This window comes from Pelobates fuscus, chromosome 2 (genome assembly GCF_036172605.1).
Source record: "Pelobates fuscus isolate aPelFus1 chromosome 2, aPelFus1.pri, whole genome shotgun sequence".
Lineage (NCBI taxonomy): Eukaryota > Metazoa > Chordata > Amphibia > Anura > Pelobatidae > Pelobates > Pelobates fuscus.
In genome coordinates, this window is record NC_086318.1 from 6,709,800 (window position 1) to 6,732,356 (window position 22,557).

At 38.9% G+C, this 22,557-nt stretch overlaps 1 protein-coding gene across 2 annotated transcripts in view; it reads left to right on the top strand.

The window, feature by feature from the left end:
• Window positions 1-22,557, top strand: part of DPYSL5 (dihydropyrimidinase like 5) — a 179,107-nt gene that overhangs the window by 37,572 nt on the left and 118,978 nt on the right. For both annotated transcript variants that reach the window (XM_063441896.1, XM_063441897.1), the window contains exon 2: window positions 5,559-5,823. In XM_063441896.1, coding sequence (XP_063297966.1) covers window positions 5,563-5,823 — 261 coding nt within the window. In that variant the 5' untranslated portion in view covers window positions 5,559-5,562. The remainder of the gene's footprint in view (window positions 1-5,558; window positions 5,824-22,557) is intronic.

Below are 22,557 nucleotides of genomic sequence, written 5' to 3' on the forward strand. Positions count from 1 at the left end.
AAAATATCAGTTCCATAGTAACGAAAACATTTCATACACAGTGTGTAATAACTATCAGATACATTTCATACACAGTGTGTAATAACTATCAGTTCCATAGTAACGAATACATTTCATACACACTGTGTAATAACTATCAGATACATATTATACACAGTGTGTAATAACTATCAGATACATATCATACACAGTGTGTAATAACTATCAGATACATATCATACACAGTGTGTAATAACTATCAGTTCCATAGTAACGAATACATTTCATACACAGTGTGTAATAACTATCAGATACATTTCATACACAGTGTGTAATAACTATCAGTTCCATAGTAACGAATACATTTCATACACAGTGTGTAATAACTATCAGATACATTTCATACACAGTGTGTAATAACTATCAGTTCCATAGTAACGAATACATTTCATACACCGTGTATAATAACTATCAGTTCCATATTAACAAATGCATTTCATACACCGTGTATAATAACTATTAGTTCCATAGTAACGAATACATTTCATACACAGTGTGTAATAACTATCAGATACATTTCATACACAGTGTGTAATAACTATCAGTTCCATAGTAACGAATACATTTCATACACCGTGTATAATAACTATCAGTTCCATATTAACGAATACATTTCATACACCGTGTATAATAACTATCAGTTCCATATTAACGAATACATTTCATAAACCGTGTGTGTAATAACTATCAGATACATTTCATACACAGTGTGTAATAACTATCAGATACATTTCATACACAGTGTGTAATAACTATCAGATACATTTCATACACAGTGTGTAATAACATTCAGATACATTTCATACACAGTGTGTAATAACATTCAGATACATTTCATACACAGTGTGTAATAACTATCAGTTCCATAGTAACGAATACATTTCATACACCGTGTATAATAACTATCAGTTCCATATTAACGAATACATTTCATACACCGTGTATAATAACTATTAGTTCCATAGTAACGAATACATTTCATACACAGTGTGTAATAACTATCAGATACATTTCATACACAGTGTGTAATAACTATCAGTTCCATAGTAACGAATACATTTCATACACTGTGTATAATAACTATCAGTTCCATATTAACGAATACATTTCATACACCGTGTATAATAACTATCAGTTCCATAGTAACGAATACATTTCATACACAGTGTGTAATAACTATCAGATACATTTCATACACAGTGTGTAATAACTATCAGATACATTTCATACACAGTGTGTAATAACTATCAGATACATTTCATACACAGTGTGTAATAACATTCAGATACATTTCATACACAGTGTGTAATAACATTCAGATACATTTCATACACAGTGTGTAATAACTATCAGATACATTTCATACACAGTGTGTAATAACTATCAGATACATTTCATACACCGTGTGTAATAACTATCAGATACATATCATACACAGTGTATAATAACTATCAGTTCCATAGTAACGAATACATTTCATACACAGTGTGTAATAACTATCAGATACATAACATACACAGTGTGTAATAGCTATCAGATACATTTCATACACAGTGTGTAATAACTATCAGTTCCATAGTAACGAATACATTTCATACACCGTGTGTAAGAACTATCAGATACATAACATACACAGTGTGTAATAACTATCAGATACATTTTATACACCGTGTGTAATAACTATCAGTTCCATAGTAACGAATACATTTCATACACAGTGTGTAATAACTATCAGTTCCATAGTAACGAATACATTTCATACACAGTGTGTAATAACTATCAGATACATTTCATACACAGTGTGTAATAACTATCAGTTCCATAGTAAAGAATACATTTCATACACAGTGTATAATAACTATCAGTTCCATAGTAACGAATACATTTCATACACAGTGTATAATAACTATCAGATACATTTCATACACAGTGTGTAATAACTATCAGATACATTTCATACACAGTGTGTAATAACTATCAGATACATATCATACACAGTGTGTAATAACTATCAGATACATTTCATACACAGTGTGTAGTAACTATCAGTTCCATAGTAACGAATACATTTCATACACAGTGTATAATAACTATCAGATACATTTCATACACAGTGTGTAATAACTATCAGATACATTTCATACACAGTGTGTAATAACTATCAGATACATTTCATACACAGTGTGTAATAACTATCAGATACATTTCATACACAGTGTGTAATAACTATCAGTTCCATAGTAACGAATACATTTCATACACCGTGTATAATAACTATCAGTTCCATATTAACAAATGCATTTCATACACCGTGTATAATAACTATTAGTTCCATAGTAACGAATACATTTCATACACAGTGTGTAATAACTATCAGATACATTTCATACACAGTGTGTAATAACTATCAGTTCCATAGTAACGAATACATTTCATACACCGTGTATAATAACTATCAGTTCCATATTAACGAATACATTTCATACACCGTGTATAATAACTATCAGTTCCATATTAACGAATACATTTCATAAACCGTGTGTGTAATAACTATCAGATACATTTCATACACAGTGTGTAATAACTATCAGATACATTTCATACACAGTGTGTAATAACTATCAGATACATTTCATACACAGTGTGTAATAACATTCAGATACATTTCATACACAGTGTGTAATAACATTCAGATACATTTCATACACAGTGTGTAATAACTATCAGTTCCATAGTAACGAATACATTTCATACACCGTGTATAATAACTATCAGTTCCATATTAACGAATACATTTCATACACCGTGTATAATAACTATTAGTTCCATAGTAACGAATACATTTCATACACAGTGTGTAATAACTATCAGATACATTTCATACACAGTGTGTAATAACTATCAGTTCCATAGTAACGAATACATTTCATACACTGTGTATAATAACTATCAGTTCCATATTAACGAATACATTTCATACACCGTGTATAATAACTATCAGTTCCATAGTAACGAATACATTTCATACACAGTGTGTAATAACTATCAGATACATTTCATACACAGTGTGTAATAACTATCAGATACATTTCATACACAGTGTGTAATAACTATCAGATACATTTCATACACAGTGTGTAATAACATTCAGATACATTTCATACACAGTGTGTAATAACATTCAGATACATTTCATACACAGTGTGTAATAACTATCAGATACATTTCATACACAGTGTGTAATAACTATCAGATACATTTCATACACCGTGTGTAATAACTATCAGATACATATCATACACAGTGTATAATAACTATCAGTTCCATAGTAACGAATACATTTCATACACAGTGTGTAATAACTATCAGATACATAACATACACAGTGTGTAATAGCTATCAGATACATTTCATACACAGTGTGTAATAACTATCAGTTCCATAGTAACGAATACATTTCATACACCGTGTGTAAGAACTATCAGATACATAACATACACAGTGTGTAATAACTATCAGATACATTTTATACACCGTGTGTAATAACTATCAGTTCCATAGTAACGAATACATTTCATACACAGTGTGTAATAACTATCAGTTCCATAGTAACGAATACATTTCATACACAGTGTGTAATAACTATCAGATACATTTCATACACAGTGTGTAATAACTATCAGTTCCATAGTAAAGAATACATTTCATACACAGTGTATAATAACTATCAGTTCCATAGTAACGAATACATTTCATACACAGTGTATAATAACTATCAGATACATTTCATACACAGTGTGTAATAACTATCAGATACATTTCATACACAGTGTGTAATAACTATCAGATACATATCATACACAGTGTGTAATAACTATCAGATACATTTCATACACAGTGTGTAGTAACTATCAGTTCCATAGTAACGAATACATTTCATACACAGTGTATAATAACTATCAGATACATTTCATACACAGTGTGTAATAACTATCAGATACATTTCATACACAGTGTGTAATAACTATCAGATACATTTCATACACAGTGTGTAATAACTATCAGTTCCATAGTAACGAATACATTTCATACACAGTGTGTAATAACTATCAGATACATTTCATACACAGTGTGTAATAACTATCAGATACATTTCATACACAGTGTGTAATAACTATCAGTTCCATAGTCTCCCGTTTTCTGTTACCCTTACAGGGATTAGGTCTCAAAGTTTATAATTTTCCGTATCTTGATTTACCGTGCATTAAGCTGTATGCCGCGCATTAGGCATGTCAAACTCAAAGGCTAGCATGGGCCAAATACACAAGGTTTAAGTTTATGTGGGCTGCAAAAACACAAATTTTCCTTTAAAGAGTCATCTAATGTTTACACTTCCTTTAGTGCAAATTATGTTTAATGTAGAATTTCTTCTTATCTCCTGCTTTTCCGGTATCTGACACTGGACGTCCTCACGTTCTGCATGAGGACATCCAGCGACAGATTTCCCCCATAGGAAAGCATTGATTCATTTGCCGCGCATGCGCATTTGCACCCTGTCATTGTGGGACGAAAAGCAAAGCGGAGCCACGACCCAGCACCAAGTAACTAAATAAAGAGTTTTTAACCCTTTATTTACCGCAGTGGGGGGCATGAGGGAGCTATAGTGCCAGGAATACAGATTTGTATTCCTGGCACTTATTGTATACTTTTTTACTCTGTAAATTGAACTTTCAAGTAAGTTACATTTGATTGAAAATGAAACCATTTTGTTTTCCTTTTGTGTGTCAGTCACAGCCAGGGGAGGTGTGGCTAAGGCTGCATAAACACAAACAAAGTGATTTAACTCCTAAATGACAGTGAATTGAGCAGTGAGACTGCAGGAGCATGATATATACACCATAACTGCTTCATTAAGAGAAAGTTGTTTTGGTGACTATAGTGTCCCTCTAAAGGAAACCAGGTAAGAGTGTCAGAAAGCTTGGGAATTAAATGCGGCTGGGAAGGATGTATCCAGTGAATCCTAAATGCGGGGATTGTTCTTTCAGCACGCTTTGTTAAGATGTGTTCCCTGGAGCGGGCTCACAGGAGATGTTAGAGCATAATAAAACCGAAAGACTGGCACCAAGCCGTTATACCATGGCTGTCCCCCACTCTGCAGCCACTGTCTCACTGCAGCTCAGCTCACATTGTGTACCGGACTGGCCTAGTGAGCCACCGGGAGCAGTGCGCGAAAAGGGGGTGGAGCCAATGAGCAAGGCTTAGGTTCCACAACGATGCAAAACGTTCTATTGTTTTTTTTTTTTTTATCAAACCTGAATATTAGCGAGCCCATAGTGTTACATTAGGCTGGACTCTATTAGTACAGTCTTTATAGGCTTTACTTCTAGTAGGTAATACAGTTACAGTTTACAGAGTACATAAATGCAATTCCTTTCTTTGTATCAATTGTTACAATATGGTTTGTGTTTTGGTATAACACACCATGGATGCATATTTTTTACTTTTTTTTTCTCCCATAGAATCATGCACGCCAACGCCACGAGTGTCCGGATCCTCATTAAGGGAGGGAAGGTGGTGAACGATGACTGTACCCAGGAAGCGGATGTATACATTGAGAATGGCATTATCCAGCAGGTTGGCAGGGAACTCATGATTCCTGGAGGAGCAAAGGTGATTGATGCCACGGGCAAACTGGTGATCCCAGGGGGCATAGACACCAGCACACACTTCCATCAGACCTTCATGAACGCCACCTGCATGGACGACTTCTACAACGGGACCAAGGTGAGGCAGTAACATGTGAGAAAGGTCATGGTATATGAGAGAGAACACCCGTGTGCTGTCGCACATATTGTATCAACATGTATCAACATACCTTCTCTTTTACATGGGTTGTTAATTTGGAATAGTTGACCGCTTTTCACGTATATGGACTTCTAAACCCCTCTCACATACAAACTGTAACGGATCCACGGGCCCCCCGACTGGGTACCTCCGTTAATGGATGCTCATAGTGCTTCCTGAGGGCTCCAAGCACACCATAACCACCGTAGACTCCTCCAGAGAGCAAGGCAGGAACAAGCTCTTACAAGAGCTTAGTAGTGATATAGCAAGAGAGTATGACAAGCATAGCAATCCCTTGTAGCAGATTCCCCCAATAAGAGACGGAACTCCAAATTGAGGGTGAAGTAGAACTGAATACAGACACTCCCACACAAAATCCTTCCCTCTGCCTGTGATACAATTACCTTACACAATGGGTTAAAGTAATTATCACAGGCAGAGAAATACAGTTTTTACACATGTACTGTAACTTTCAAAATGTGCATTCAATCTTCATAAAAATTACATATTATTATTCAGCACACTTTAATTATAAACATAGTCAAAATGCATCCAATTCCATCCAGGGGTTAAAAGTTATGTGGAAGTCCTTTTATGACCGACCGCAAGCACATTTTCATGCCCAAAACAGTTCCATAGATTTGGGCTGTGCGGTCGGTCTATTTCACACTGAAAAAATGACTAAGTCTCATTCGAACATGCGTTCGAATCGCCAAACGGGACTTAGTCTCTGCAGCTGAAAATTCAGTGTAGGAGAAGGTAAGGGGCAGCGGTGTTCGTGGAACTGTGTAGCCGATTTCTGTTCCATGAATTTGGCTCCACACACCGCTGACTGCATTTGAATTAAAAAAGATGGTCCGCCACGCGTTCATTTGTGCGAACGGCGGCTACCCAGCGGTCGGCAATTTACCTACAGCAGGCTCACAGCCTGGGAGGTAAATTGTCTGCACGCTTCCATTTCTGGGTGGTCCCTGGTTGTGGTACCTGGTTCAGTAAGTCCCATTTACTGAACCAAGTGGGAAAAGGGCACAAACAAAGTATATTAGGGGGACAGGGGACACAGTCTTAAAGGGACATTGATCCCAAAAGTCACAGTATGTCCCCAGATGGTTTTTAAAGGGCCAGCAGCAGCATGATAAAATACAATATGCCCAAATACTGTATTTAAAGGGCCAAATCACCCAAGGGCCATAGTCAGCAGGCAGGAGGCGGGCAAACAGGCTTATCCAATGCCCAGTGGCGAGGTTGGTTTCGCCGTGCACACACACACACACACACAATCTCAAAGCACAGCTTTTAAACCTTACACATGCTTTAGAACACTCACATGGGTTTTTAGAAACCATACCACAGCTTTTAAACCTCACACATAGAAACATAGTATGTGACGGCAGATAAGCAGTACCACAAATTAAAAACCAATTGATTGAAATGTATAATGAGCAAATGAAAAAACCTGGGTATAATAGTCTCTATTGAAAATGAATAAAACTAATGAATAAAACAGTCCATCCAGATGTTCAATAAAAATCAAATGATAAAAAAATAAAAAAGCAGTCTCACTAATATATGGATAGGGTATGTGTACAGTCCTCAGGAGTTGATCCGTCCGGGTTGTAGATAATCCGTATATGTGAAGATAAAAGAAAACACAAAAAGCTGCCAATAGTGAAATATTGTTGCTCCAAGGGTGTAAAATAAGTAAAAGGAGGATTGTACACTCACATTTGATGGAGCTAGGGCCAGCTCTGGGGTGAAGGGCACTTAGTGGTATGATCCCCACTAAAGGATGTGCTGGAGGGGTAGGTCCGTCCGTCCGGCTTGGGTTCCGTCGTATTCCACAAGGTATAAGAAACAGCAAATAGTGCTCTCAGTAAGAACAATAAAATAAATAAAATGAAATAAAATATACTCACAAGAGTAGAGCAGAAAATACTGCTCTATTGCCACAGCGCTGGTGGAATTATCCCCACCTATGGATTTCTTGGAACAGGATACAGTTGGAATAAAAACAAAAGATAAAAAATGCCAGGAATAATAATAGTAAAAGTGTATGTGAAATACAATAAAATAAGTAAAAGATTGGTCCTATAAAAAAGGTAACCAAAAATAACTTTTATTGTTATAAAATACACAATTTAAAACCATTAAACCATTAAACGCGTTAATGGTTTTAAATTGTGTATTTTATTCATTAGTTTTATTCATTTTCAATAGAGACTATTATACCCAGGTTTTTTCATTTGCTCATTATACATTTCATTCAATTGGTTTCTAATTTGTGGTACTGCTTTCTGCATAATAGCGCAGCCCTTAACTCCTCTTTTTTCCTCCTATTACATTGTCTGCCTACCTTTAAGTCATCAGAAATAATCACCCCTAAATCCCTTTCCTCAGATGTTGAGGTTTGGACTCAATCAAATATTCTGTACATGTGCAATACTGGAGACCGTATCTCCAGAAGGATATTGATACCTTAGAGAGAGTTCAAAGAAGGGCTACTAAACTGGTTCATGGATTGCAGGATAAAACTTACCAGGAAAGGTTAAAGGATCTTAACATGTATAGCTTGGAGGAAAGACGAGACAGGGGGGATATGATAGAAACATTTAAATACATAAAGGGAATCAACACAGTCATCGTCTGTGACCAGAGCAATCTCGCCACATTGCATTGGAGAAGCCTGGCTGCCCGCCTGCTGCCTTTGGACTATGGCCCTGGGAGATTGGGCCCTTTAAAAACAGTATTCGGCCGTACCAGAGTGTATGTCACTCATTCTGGCCCTTTAAATACAGTGGGGTCATTCGGTACTTGCCCTGTGTGAGCGGTGATACCCCAGATAGCTATGCCATGGAGCCCATTCATATAATGAAAAACTATGGGAAAGACTTTAGCTCCATGGCAATTGAACTGTGTGAATAGGATCTGAGCGCTATTCGGTAGTTTTGTGCGCTCAGATCCCAGCTATCTGGGGATATGTGAAATGTCTGTGTGTTATGTGTAAAAGGTGACTTTATGTATTTTAAAGTGTTTTATGTCTTTTTGCAACCATGTGCTCAATGGAGTCTGCCTCTAGCCCTGGATAATTGGATTACTTTCCCCTTTGTCTCCAGGATAGAGGCCCCTGTAAAACCTGTTTGAGCCAGATTGGTATGCTGCCAGCCAGGGGTACAAAAGATACTTTTACTAACTTTTGAACCCCTGGTCTGATTCATGCCATTTTTTAATATGTTGTTCCCCTGAATGGATTGATTGCGGATATGTATTTTTATGTGAATGTGATGTATGGTTTTAAAGTTATAAAAATGTGTACGTTTTAGCTTGGAGATAATTGAGTAGATATAGTAGGAAACTCAATTATCTCCCAAGCAGAGGGGAGGGAAACTGTGGGCTGTACTATTATGTTATTGGTTGTTTTATACCTCCCCCTGGGTGTGTTCTGTTTGTACCTGACTGTAATAAAAACCAGGCTGGGTGTGCCAGCACCTCAGACCACTGCTTGACCCTCAACACGAAGCCTTGTCTCGTTCTTGGGGGGATTCACTGTATGCTGTTGGAGACTGATTGCTAGGAGTGTAAGCTGATGTATGGTTTTCCTGTTCGTCTGCTAGCAGCTATTCGTGAGGTTCCAGTTTGGAGTGCTATTTTGTATCCAGTTCGGAAGTTTGGTGTTCTGCAGTAGCTGTGCCTGTCTCTCAGAAAGGGGCATATCGCCTAAACGGATTTTAACCCCTTGTCTGCTGAAACGGTCCGTTACATCGTCCTTTTATTATAATAATAATCGTCTCTTCTTAAATTTTTGCTTCCCATATTGTACCATATTTCCCACTCCTCAATCTAACAATGCACCCAAGCTTCTCACTTGTGTGTTTTTGAAGAACACTAATCCCCTACATTAATTGGCTAGGTTCCTAGAGTTGGAAGAACTGTATGCGTTCACGTGTTTTTTTCTTTTTCAATTTGACAATTTTTATTATCCGTAATAATTGTATGGGGGATACAGAAAAGGAGAGGGGGTGGTGGGAAGCGAAATCAGTTTTTGTTTTGTTCCATTACATATTCTAAGTAAGTTGTACATATATTACACTTGTCATCAATATTAATAGTAATAGCTGCATAGACCCGGGGCTTGTGTGTAGGCTCTGTCCTTGGGTCGTTAAAATGGGTGGTTCTTATGTCCGGGATTATGAGGACTTACTCTACGTCGTGGTCTACTAGAGTGTGTCTTTTGTCAGTTTGGGGTAGCTTGCTTAAACTTTGTTACTAGGTAGTTGTTACTGCTAGAGTATGCGACTTTATAGTGCCGCTCCTTTTACCCCTGCTTACTAGTTATTGGTGTGTTATTAATACCTCATCTTTCGTGTCCGATATTCCGTTAGCCGCTATGTGTATGTGAGTTTAGTAGTTCTGTGTGGTGTCTGTTTGACGAACGTATACTTTGATTTTAATGTTTCTTATTCTATGTCTGTGGTGTAGTGATGTTTGTAATTTTGGTTTGAAGTGTTTTTTGATTCACTCTTGCAATTCGGTTTGCAATTCGGTTTGATTCTTCTGTACTTTGGTCCAGTATTCCTTCCACATGAGGTTTGCTTTGGTAATGATTTTCTTTTCTCTGTACTGGTGCATGTACATAGTTTCATATTGCCAGTTGGTGTTAATTTGGTTGAAGAGGCTGTTGATTTGTGGTTGGGTTGTCTTCTTCCAAAGCCTAGCTATCACCATTGCCGCTGATATGAGTATTTATTTAGCAACTTTGGGAATGTTAACAGTTCCCCTTCTTCGTACAGTTGTACGATATGTTTCACGCCATGTGTTAGCCATGGATTTTTGTCTAATGTGGGGATTATTTTCGCTAGTTCTTCTAGGGGAGTAGATAACGGGATCAGTTGGTAGTTTGTCATTTTGTGTTTGAGTAAATCCCAGATGTCTAGTAAAAATTGGGTCATACGCAGTAAGTGGAGCGTTTGTGGTCTCCATTTTATCGGGGTCCAAAAATAGGTTTGCAGCTCCATTGGGGCTGCCCAATGGGCTTCTATCAACGTCCATTGGGGTTTGTTGCTCGTTGACGTTGTTTGTGAGACAGTGTTGAGCATAGCTGCCTGATAGTAGGCTTGAATATCTGGGAATCCCAGTCCGCCTTCCGTGGTGGTTTTCTGCAGGATTCTGGTGGCTACCCTGATCTTTTTGTTGTGCCATGCAAACTTTAGGAACATATTCTGGACTTCGATGAGGAAGCTTTTTGGTAGCGGGATCTGTAAGGTTCTGAAGAGATACTGCAGCTTGGGCAAGTGTAATCTTTAGGGCTGCTATACGACCTATCCACGATATGAATTTCCCCTCCCATTCTTGTAGCATTAATTTGATGGATGAACTGTGGTTGGCTTTGAACAGGCCAGCTGGATTCTTTGTGATTTTAAGGCCTAAGAAGGTTAGGAAGTCTGTGCGCCAGTCTAGTGGGAAGTTTTCTTGGAGTCTTGTCAGCTGTGGCCTGGAGATATTTATACCCATGGCTTGCGTTTTCTTAACATTTAGTTTATAGTATGAGTATTTCCCGTATAATTCTATCTGTTTCACGAGATTGGGCATTGAAATGTGCGGCTCCGTTATTGTGAGGAAAACATCATCTGCGAAGAGACTTAATTTGTACTCTTCACCGCCCAGCTTGACACCTTTAATTGAGATTTCACTTCTTATTTTGCTGGCCAGCGGTTCCAGCGCTAGAACATACAACAAAGGCGAAAGTGGGCAGCCTTGTCTTGTTCCATTTGTTATTTCAAAGGCATCCGAGCAGAAACCTGCAGTTATGACCTTGGCTGTGGGGTGGCTATACAGGGCTTGAATTGTTCTAAAAAATTGTTCGGGGAAGTTGAACTTCTGGAGAACTTCTTGGAGAAATGACCAGCTGAGACGATCAAAGGCCTTCACTGCGTCCAGTGATACTAAAATGCTTTCTTTTCCCATCCTACGTTGTTTTGGTGACTATAGTGTCTATAGTCAGTCCATCCTACGTGACAAACTGAACCTCGTCACAGGTGCTTGGAGGGGCCTGCTGGCCAGCCTCCTGCCAAGAGACTACAGGCCCAGTCAATGACTGAAAAGACTCATATTTTATTCCTACTGGTTCGGCACTTTCCATAGAACTGAACGCTAGCTCCCTGGCAGCTGTTCGCATGGACCAAAACCGTGAATAGACTTCAGGGGGGACTTAGCCGCGAATGCCCTGGAACTATTTTTGGCATGAAGACTTTTCAGTTCCCGGTCGGTCGCCCAGCGGCACTTAACCGCGATTCTATGGAACCATTTTGGACATGGGACCATGCGTGCGATCTGTAAAAACTGACTTCCACGAAATTGCTGAACCCCTAAACTGATCTGGTTGATTTTTGGATATGTTGGTCACCCAGATCAGGGATATCAGGGGATGTAACTTTTGTGGGGATTATATGCGTTTTAAGGTAATTTTGGGACCCAAGTATCTCCTAAGTAAAGGGGAAGACTTATTGTATTGTATATGAGAGTGTCATGCATTGTAACACTGTTATTAATGGTCTGTGAATATTGTAACTCAGTTCCCCACAAGGTCCATGTGGGCGTACACCTTGCATGGGGATTGTCCTATAAGGCCAAGTGTGGCACCATTAAAATCAGTTCCTCTTCACCCTTAACATAGAGCCTCGTCTCATGTGTGGAGGGGACAGCTATATTCACACTGGGGACTGCAACACTCTTACTCCCCTGGGTTCTAATCACTAGCTTTTCTAAGAGCTGTTCCTGCTACGCTGTCTGGAGTAGGAGTGGTTCAACCACTGTTAGCTGGATCCTGATCTTGGGTCCAGCGTGGGTGGAGGACGGCGAGACCCCAACCAGGCTACAGCAGTTTATGGGGTCTACGGTATTTCAGGGATATCAGGGGATGTTATTTTTGTGGGGATTATATGTGTTTTAAGGTAATTTTGGGGTTTAATGTAGTTTAGTATAGTGCTTGACTCAATTATCTCCTAAGTAAAGGGGAAGGCTTATTGTATTGTATATGAGAGTGTCATGCATTGTAACACTGTTATTAATGGTCTGTGAATATTGTAACTCAGTTCCCCACAAGGTCCATGTGGGCGTACACCTTGCATGGGGATTGTCCTATAACGCCAAGTGTAGCACCATTAAAATCAGTTCCTCTTCACCCTTAACATAGAGCCTCGTCTCATGTGTGGAGGGGACAGCTATATTCAAACTGGGGACTGCAACACTCTTTATACTCCCCTGGGTTCTAATCACTAGCTCTTCTAAGAGCTGTTCCTGCTACGCTCTCTGGAGTAGGAGAGGTTCACCCACTGGAAGCTGGATCCTGGTCTTGGGTCCAGGGTGGGTGGAGGACGGCGAGACCCCAACCAGGCTACAGCGGTTTGTGGGGTCTACTGTGCTTATGGTGTCTGGTGCAGTGCTTGGAGTCCTATGTGAGCACTAGGAGCATCAGTTGACGGATAGTACCGGATCCTCACTTTCCCTTACTGCGAGATAACACTGGAAACGTATTTTCCCTAAGTGTGAGATAACACTGGAGCATTTGGTGTGAGATAGTACTGGAGCCCCCTTTCACCATGGTGGGAGATAGTACTGGAGGCCCCCTTTCACCGTGGTGGGAGATAGTACTGGAGGCCCCCTTTCACCGTGGTGGGAGATAGTACTGGAGGCCCCCTTTCACCGTGGTGGGAGATAGTACTGGAGGCCCCCTTTCACCGTGGTGGGAGATAGTACTGGAGGCCCCCTTTCACCGTGGTGGGAGATAGTACTGGAGGCCCCCTTTCACCGTGGTGGGAGATAGTACTGGAGGCCCCCTTTCAGATTGGTTGTGTAGTGGATGCAGAATGCGTGTGTGTGTAGTGGTTGCAGAGTGTGTGATTATATGTGGGGTAGGATAGGGGCTGCATTCTGTGGGTATAAGTGTTTTATTTTAAAAATTATTATTAATTTATTAAAGGAACACTATAGGGTCAGGAACACAAACATGTATTCCTGAACGTATAGTGTTAAAACCTCCATTTAGGTGGCTTGCAGCAAGCTCCACTTTCCTTTTGTTGAGACGTACCAGAAGTGGGGTTTTCCTGATATGTTTGGAGTCCTTTTTCTGCCCTTATGAAGGTCTGTCTGCCGGGGTACAATCAGAGAACCTTCGATGTGTATCGAGAAAGGGAATGTGGCGGCTGGCAGAGTCAGGGAGATGAATTAGGCTAAAGGAAGTGTACAGAGACAGCTGCCAGACACATTCTTATGAATTATTCAGGAACTTATTCCCTGACACTGACTGACACAAAGACACCCTGCTCTGTGCGAGGCGTCTCTATTCACAAATATTCAGCAAATTCCAAATCGCACATCCACAGACAGGAAATAACCTCCCTATTCTCTGCATGAGATCACCTGTGTACCAATGGCCACCACATAGGCTAAGCACCCATGTACATACCACAAGCTGCTATTCGGCTGGTGCATATAGCTGTTTCAGATATCGCTGTACAGGCTCCACAGTCAAATCCACCTAGTTGGTTGAAAGCAACAGCAGGACAGGAGAGCACATAAACCGAAAACAACAATTATACACACTCTATGCATCCAATCTGCCACTGGGGAGGATAGCAGACTACCTCTTCTCCCTGGGTTGCACTCTGCTGCGAGAGGGAGGCTGGCTACCTCTACCTCCTCTCGCTGCGTTGAAATCGGCCTCTGGGGAGGATAGCAGACTACCTCTTCTCCCAGGGTTGCACTCTGCTGCTTGAGAGGCAGGCTGGCTACCTCTACCTCCTCTCCTTGGTTGTGGTCTTTGGCTGGGGAGAGAGGCTGACTACCTCCGCTCACTTGGTTGGGATCTGCTGCTTTGGAGGGAGGCCCACAACCTCCGATGTGAAGTCTATTAAATCTCCAGTCTATGGACACTCACAGTAATAGATATAGATCCACATTAATATATGTATAAAATGCAAAAAGAGGGGAGGGGGGGCGGAGCGATGACGTGACGACGCACGCCGGTCACGTCCCGCGGGTGGTAAGGGGTAACAGCCGTGGACGCATGGCGTAAAAAAGGCGCGAGATGCCGTATGCTGACAAGGGAGAAGCGAGATAAACCGAGCATGACATTACGGACTGACTGGTGAAAATCAGCTCAATACGGTCCAAGACACTGAAAATTGTTATTACAGCAGGAAAAAACACCAGACACGTTGGAGGGCAGAGGAGGACAGAGGGAAGAACGCTTCAAGTGATTGTTAAGAGGAATCTATTTTTTTTTTTTTAAATGCACCTCAACGAAATGCCAGTATAACGGCTCATATCTGCACTATTGAGCTAAGATATAATCCTCGCATGCTGCTGTTATTTAAAATCCTCACATGCTGCTGCTATTTGGGGTAAATACTTTAAGAAACTGAATATTTACATAAACCATAAAGGCGAAGCGTTTAAATCTGTGACTCTTGATACATAAAGACTCAATAGACGTAGGATAATTACAGCATAAGAAATGTGTCTGTGAGAGCCGTTAAGAAAGAATTCCGACAATGGAAAACTCTCTGATATAAAGCGAGGTCTTCCAGCAGCAAGTTTAGGGTTGCTTTGTGAAGCCCTAATATATTTGCACATAGTGATATTGCAGGCACTGTGTAAGAGGGCAATGGGTGGAGAAGCTCAATCTAAATCACACTAATGAATCAACATTCAGCAATCAACATATTCAGTTTCTATACTGCATTGGATTATGGTACAGCAAGACATTGAAGCACCGGATATTATATGATCGCTCTGATGGTAGCTAGATAACACAGTATATTACTTTAAAACGTGTGAGTTTATAGCGGAGACATTTAAATATTGGAAAGCTGCCTGATATGAGAATTTCTGAAAAACTAAGGAAATTAAGTAAAAGAAATGAATGGCAGTTAATTGGGCGAGCACCTGTGGGTCACTGCTACTATGCCGGAGATTAAGGAGGAGAGAAGGAAAGAGAATTATTATTTTTTTGTGATACACTTATGGGTGCATGGTAATGGCAACCAAGAAAAATGATCCAAACAGGGAAATAGAAGAGAAAAGAAGCTAGACCACAAAGTGGAGAAACAACTATCAAATTACTTCTCGCCTCAAGAGAAAGCGATAATGGAGAAGAGAGTAAGTTTACATGATATAGAGATCTCCAATGAAGACAAGTCACAGTCCCTAACTCAGAGGAGTAACGAGAGAGATCGCATGGAGAGTTCTACTAAAGGCAAAGAATTCCTAAATGCATGTTTACAAGCACCATTAGAAAATATAAAGAAGGAAATGCACCTAATGGTAGATGATATTAAGTTGGAGATATCCAAAATTACAGTGAAAGTGAGTGCACTGGAAGATAAAACGGAGCATTCAATTGTACAATATGGTGCACAGGAAGAGAAGATACGGGACATGGAAAAGAAAATCGCTATACTAGAAGCCAAAATGACTGACAGCCAAGAGAAACAACATCAGAATAAGAGTGTCACGTTCACAGTAAATGATGTGGAACACAACTGCAGATTTCTTTGGACTTTGATATTTTATTAAGACACTTAGATGGAAGTGAGACTTCAGTTCCAGAATTACAGGTACTGTTTCTTTAAATAATAAACGGTTTGCTTCAGTTAGCAATGACAAGGTTCAGAATTCATTAGAGTCCGTAATTCTTGTTAACAGTTCAAATTATAAGAGATTGTATACATTGGAATTATCAGTAGCAAGACTGGTGCAGCAGAACTTAAATAGTACTTGTATTGAGGGATGCTGTAGCAGGCTTGCTGGACAACTTGATAGCAGATTTTAGTAAGTTGAAATAAAGACTTTCTGTAGCAAGACCGGTACAGCTGAACTTGAATAATACTTGATTTGAGGAAAGCTGTAGCAGGCTTGCTGGACAACTTGAAAGCAGACTTTAGTATGAAGAAATAAGACTTTCTGTAGCAAGACAGGTACAGCTGAACTTGAATAATACTTGATTTGAGGAAAGCTGTAGCAGGCTTGCTGGACAACTTGATAGCAGACTTTAGTAAGTTGAAATAAAGCTTTAGCATTGTTAGCTCTTATCTCAGATGCAAAAGGGTAATAAGCGCTCTCTTCTCAAGGGTGAGCAGCAGTTCACCAACAAGGTGTTCCCTCTACCTTGTGATAAATGGACAGATAAAATAGAAAGGTGAACAGCGCTAGAGATCAGAAATTGTACATACGTTTAGTAGAAATACTGGCCAGCGGAGTAACTTGTTGGCTGAGTGACAGGCTTGTTGGCTTGAGGTTCCAGATCGTTGGTGAGTTTATAGGTGTAAGTATTCGTTATATGAAAAACAAGAGTAAAATACGCCACATGGTCTAGTACGTAAATAAAAATATTGTAGTAAGAGTAGATGATCCTACTTACATATACTAGAGCAACGACCTGCTCTAGTTTGGAGAATTTCAGGTGGAATAATCCCCACCTCGGGATATAGTGGACCCAGGTATAGCAGCAAAGCAGTATTAAATAGGAAGGAGGACAAAAAAAATGACTGGATAGTTTAAAAATTATATATACTTTAATACAATTAGTAAAAAGTGAATAATACACTATAAAACCAGTCCTGTATAAAAGTCCAAAATTCTTCCTCACTTGACGCGTTTCGCCGAAGCTTTCTCAAAAGTGAATTCCTACTCTCACAGTCTAATGTCTGCTCTTATGAGATTAACCACTTACTTGGGAAAAAATTCCATCCATCTTATCTCAGAGACTGTAAGTTACTTAGCTTCTAGAAGTAGAGGGATTATGTCCCCAGCTCTCCTCTGAGGCGGTTGCTTCAGTGAATGGTTGCAGAGAGTGCAGGCACTTGTCGGTGAAGAGGAGAGATGTTGGGGACTTGAATATTCCTCCAGCCCGGTCCAGTAGCATGTGGTCGTCTCAGCGAGGTATGTGAGCCGGTGAGTTAGGTGCGGTACGCGTTTCAATAATCCAGCATCTATCAGCTGGTGCGGTCGCATTAAATAGCAGACCGCGTCAATGGAGGTGTGGCTAAGCTCCGTCAAACCCGGAAGCATGAGGAGACATTGGGAGGCTTAAGGCCTGACAAAGAGGAATTAAAGTGGCATCAGGAAATTTGGACAGCTACTTAAAATAATTTTTTCAAGTTTTGGGCATACAACAGGATAAAAGGGTCCACAGAATTCCAAATGCCAGTAATATTCCGGCACACGCCCTGAGGGATGCACTCATATAGATCCAAGCAAGAAATCATCAGATTACTGAGATCCAAGTCATTACAAGATTCAAAATATGAAGCAATTCAAATATTTAATGACTTATCCAAAAGTACGAGAATGGCCAGGAAAGACTTCTCACACTTGGATATTCTATACTTGGACTTCTATACTTGGATATTCCCTGTGGGATTAAGACTTGTCTTCAGAGACAAAACAGAAACGTACCATTATGGTTACAGCATAAATTAAAATAATGCCGGACTCCCTTCCCCTTCTCCCCCTTCTGGGGGACAAGGTAAAGAGACTCAGGTTTTTTTGTTTTTTTTTGTTGCAATATAGATATATAATATAAGTGATGGTTAGACTATCACCCTCAATGTACTTATAGAGGAACCGTAATAGATACACAAGTAATCGGAGGAAGGCACACATGATATAAAGTAACACACTAAAATAAATTTATAGCTAACACGAAGGAAAAAGCGCACCATAGGAAATGAATATATGGTTTAGGAAAATAAAATAAGAAAGACATTCACAAATAAAGATATAAGAAGATTGAATAAGTGGGTATGAAGTAGTAGAAGTGCACTGTTCACTAAAACGAAAATCTGAAATACGAAATAAGTAACAATTTGGGATATATAGTTATTATGAAGAAAAATGGGATTATTAGTTCATTTAATAGAAAAAGGATACTTGTAATGATGATCACGCAATATAAAGGGAGACAGGCACAATTGTTACAAAGTGATATATTTAGAGAGGTACGCTGTTAATACATAATACCGTTGAAATATGGTTTAGTAGAGTAAACATGGAACAGTCTCTTAGAATTAAAACATAAGTGGGATATATAGGTAATATGAAGAAAGAAGTGGATTGATAGGACGTTTCATTTAAAGATCATATACTGTAATGTAATTCAGATACCCCCACAGGACGGTTTAACTTTTTTTATTTTTTCCATCCTGTCCTGTCCTGAATGGTTAAAGAGTAGGGTATTTTAATGTTGAGTGTTGGTCGTGTATTGTATTGTTTTTTATGTTGTAAATATTTTCCTGCGATAGAGAGACTAAGGATGGATATAGTAAGGTTATGCTTAAGATAGCGTCTTTGAATGTAAGGGGGTTAAACTCGCCACAAAAAAGTTATTCTTGCAGATTTCTTAAGGAAAGAGACAATACATATCTGTGGAACCCAAGAGACACACTGGTTGGCAAAGGATAAAGACAGATTTAACCCAAAGGAATTCCCCTATATATTTAAATCTTCTATGATAAAAAAGAAAAAAAGACGTGTAGCAACCATAAGATCATCTAAAGTAGCCTTTAAGGACCGGCCTGTTTTTGCGATGTTGTACGTTTTAACACTTTTGTGGTATTTAGATGTAATTTTCCTCTCTCTCATTTACAGTTCCCATACAAGTCATATATTGTTTTTTCAGGACAAAAGGGGGCTTTCTTTGCATACCATTGTCATATAATTTATGTAAAGAAATGTCATATAATTTACTTAAAAAAAAATGGTGAAAAATTGAAAAAAAAAAACATGTTTTTTGACTTTTGCTTGAAAAATCTTTTACTTACCTACGAAGGCTAACGAAAAAACGGCTAAATAGATTCAAAATTTTGTCCTGAGTTTAAAAATACCCAGTGTTTCCGTGCTTTTTTGCTTTTTTTTTTGCAAGTTATAGGGCTATAAGTACAAGTAGGAAATTGCTGTTTCAAAACATAAATTTTTAAAATGTATCAATAGTGACATTGTAACACTATTATCTGTCATAAATCTCTGAATCACACCGCACATGTTCATATTTTTAAAGTAGACAGCCCAGGGTATTCAATATGGGGTATCTCCAGTCTTTTTTAGTAGCCACTTAGTCACAAACACTGGCCAAAGTTAGCATTCATATTTGTTTTTGTGTGAAAAAAAGTAAAAAACTAAATTGAACGCTTATTTTGGCCAGTGTTTATGACTAAGTGGCTATTAAAAAAGACTGGACATGCCCCATTTGCAATACGTTGGGTTGTCTTCCTTTGCAAATGGTATGCAATAATGGGGGTAATTCTCATTCCTGGGCTACCATACGCTCTGAAAGGCAACGAACCAACCTGGCAATTTTCAATGTAAAAATATTTGACCCTGTAACTTTCAAAAATGCTATAAAACATGTAAATGGGGGGTACTGCTACACTCGGGAAACTTTGCTGAACACAAATATTAGTGTTTCAAAACAGTAAAACATATCACAACAATTATAAACAATTATAAAGTCACTTTCACTGACAATATCATCGCTGTGATATGTTTTACTGTTTTGAATCCCCAATATGTGTGTTCAGCGAAAGGATATAAACTAAATTTGAGTAAATCTGGCGTACTCCCGTTCAATTTATCACAACTTCTTAAATTATTTGAAAAATTTGGATTTGATTGTAGTAAAAATTCTATAGAATGTTTGGGTATAGAGATTACTAACAAGCCAACTAGAATTATGGAATATAATCTGTTAAATTTGCTGAAAGATAGAGCAAAACCTTAAAAAAAATGGAAGGGAGTGGAGGCATCTTGGTGGGGGAGAATTAATATGATCAGGTCATATATATATATACCCAAAATGGGTTTATCTCTTCCACATGGCGCCCTTACACTGCCCAGAAAGCTGGTTGATTTTAGTACAATCGATTTTTTAAAAAATGTATATGGGCAGGAAAACGCCCACGGATACGTTTTGATCAATTGACTTTAAAGACCAAACTAGGGGGATTAGGAATCCCACAGATACAACAAACTTGGAAAGCATGTTATATTTCACAGGCAATTATAACTCAATCAGATATTGCAAAGAATCAAATATGGTATAAAATTGAGCAAAGTTTATAAAATGAAGGTAAAAGGGAGGAGGAGTTAAGTTCTCTTTTTTGGAAAACGAATAAACATAAACAGAGATTTGAATCCAACAGCCTAATTCTAAATAATGTTATATCTATATGGAACAAGCTTAGAAAGGATTTGGAGGTACAAGATAAAATTATTACCAGTCTTCATGTGAATCAATTAAATAGTAATATGATGGATTTAAATATACAGAAATTGATTAATCTTGGGTTAAAGGAAATTAACAATATAGTAGAAAATGGTAAAATTAAGGATTTGCATACATGAGAGTATAGGGTTATCTTAAGGACCATCTACTCATAGATAAAAAATAATAAACAAGGAATACTGGAAGAAATAGTAAAAAATAAAAATAATATAAAAAAAATTGGCTTCAGGATGTTCTGATCTATATGAAAGAGATCCTGAAAATATTATCTGTTTCGTAATAAATAAATGGAAGGAGGACTTATACACTAACATAAGTTATGACGATTGGAAAACATCATTAGAGATTGTTTCAAAAAATATACACTGTCTCAATTTAGTTAAATTACAGTATAAGATAATGAATAGAGGGTACTGCGGCGGAACCAACCTCGCCACTGGAGGAGCCTGGTCGCCCGCCTCCTGCCGCTGGACTATGGCCCCATGTTTAACACTGTTCATTTTCCTTGCAGAAAGGCTGGTTTGTGCCTTTCTGCGGACTGTTAAAGTCACGAACACTGCTGAGCCGCCGACTTCCCTTCTCCTACCTCCAGTCAATTATCCGAACAACGCTCCATTCGGTACTTTACTGTTTAACCCATGCTACCCCAGATAGCTATGCCATGGAGCCCAGCCGTATACTGAAAGACTGTATGAAAGACTTTGGCTCCATGGCGATTGAACTGTATGTATGTGATCTGAGCGCCATCCGGTAATAATCCCCTAACGTGCGCGTTTCGCCAGAGCAGGCTCATCAGAGGGGAACCCACTTCATTGAACAGTGAGTTTAAAAAGGGTACGTTTTCTGATTGGATAAAAATGGTATTGTATGTCATGATGTCACTTGGCTTATGCCTGTCTCCTCCCACTGGGAGGAGAGATGAGAAGAGTACATATTTTAACCATTTCAATAAAATGCACTTAGGTGTAATATTGATATGTAATATTTGAACCCTATCTAATAATATCAAAGTATTTAACCAGGAAAGGTACATTCAGATTACTCTGGTTTCCAAGTATGTCCAGGGGATGTTACTTTTGCTCAACATCCAGGGGTTACTATATATATGCAGTTTATTGTGTTAGAGCATTTGCTATTATGAGTTATTCAGAAATGTAAACCAAAGATGTTATTAGCCTCTTGATAGAAGTATGAAGTATAAAAGGTCAGGTCTGAGGCTGATTGATGTGGTGTCTCGGGTCGATGCAGCGCTGATAGTCACTCCCTTCTCAGAAAACTCCGCACACCACGTACGGTGCCTTGGAGAAGAAGTTATAAGGGCTGGCTGGAATGCCTTATAATCTCCGTGATAGGCGTAATCTCGAAGTTCCTGATTTGCATATTGCTACTCCTCAGAA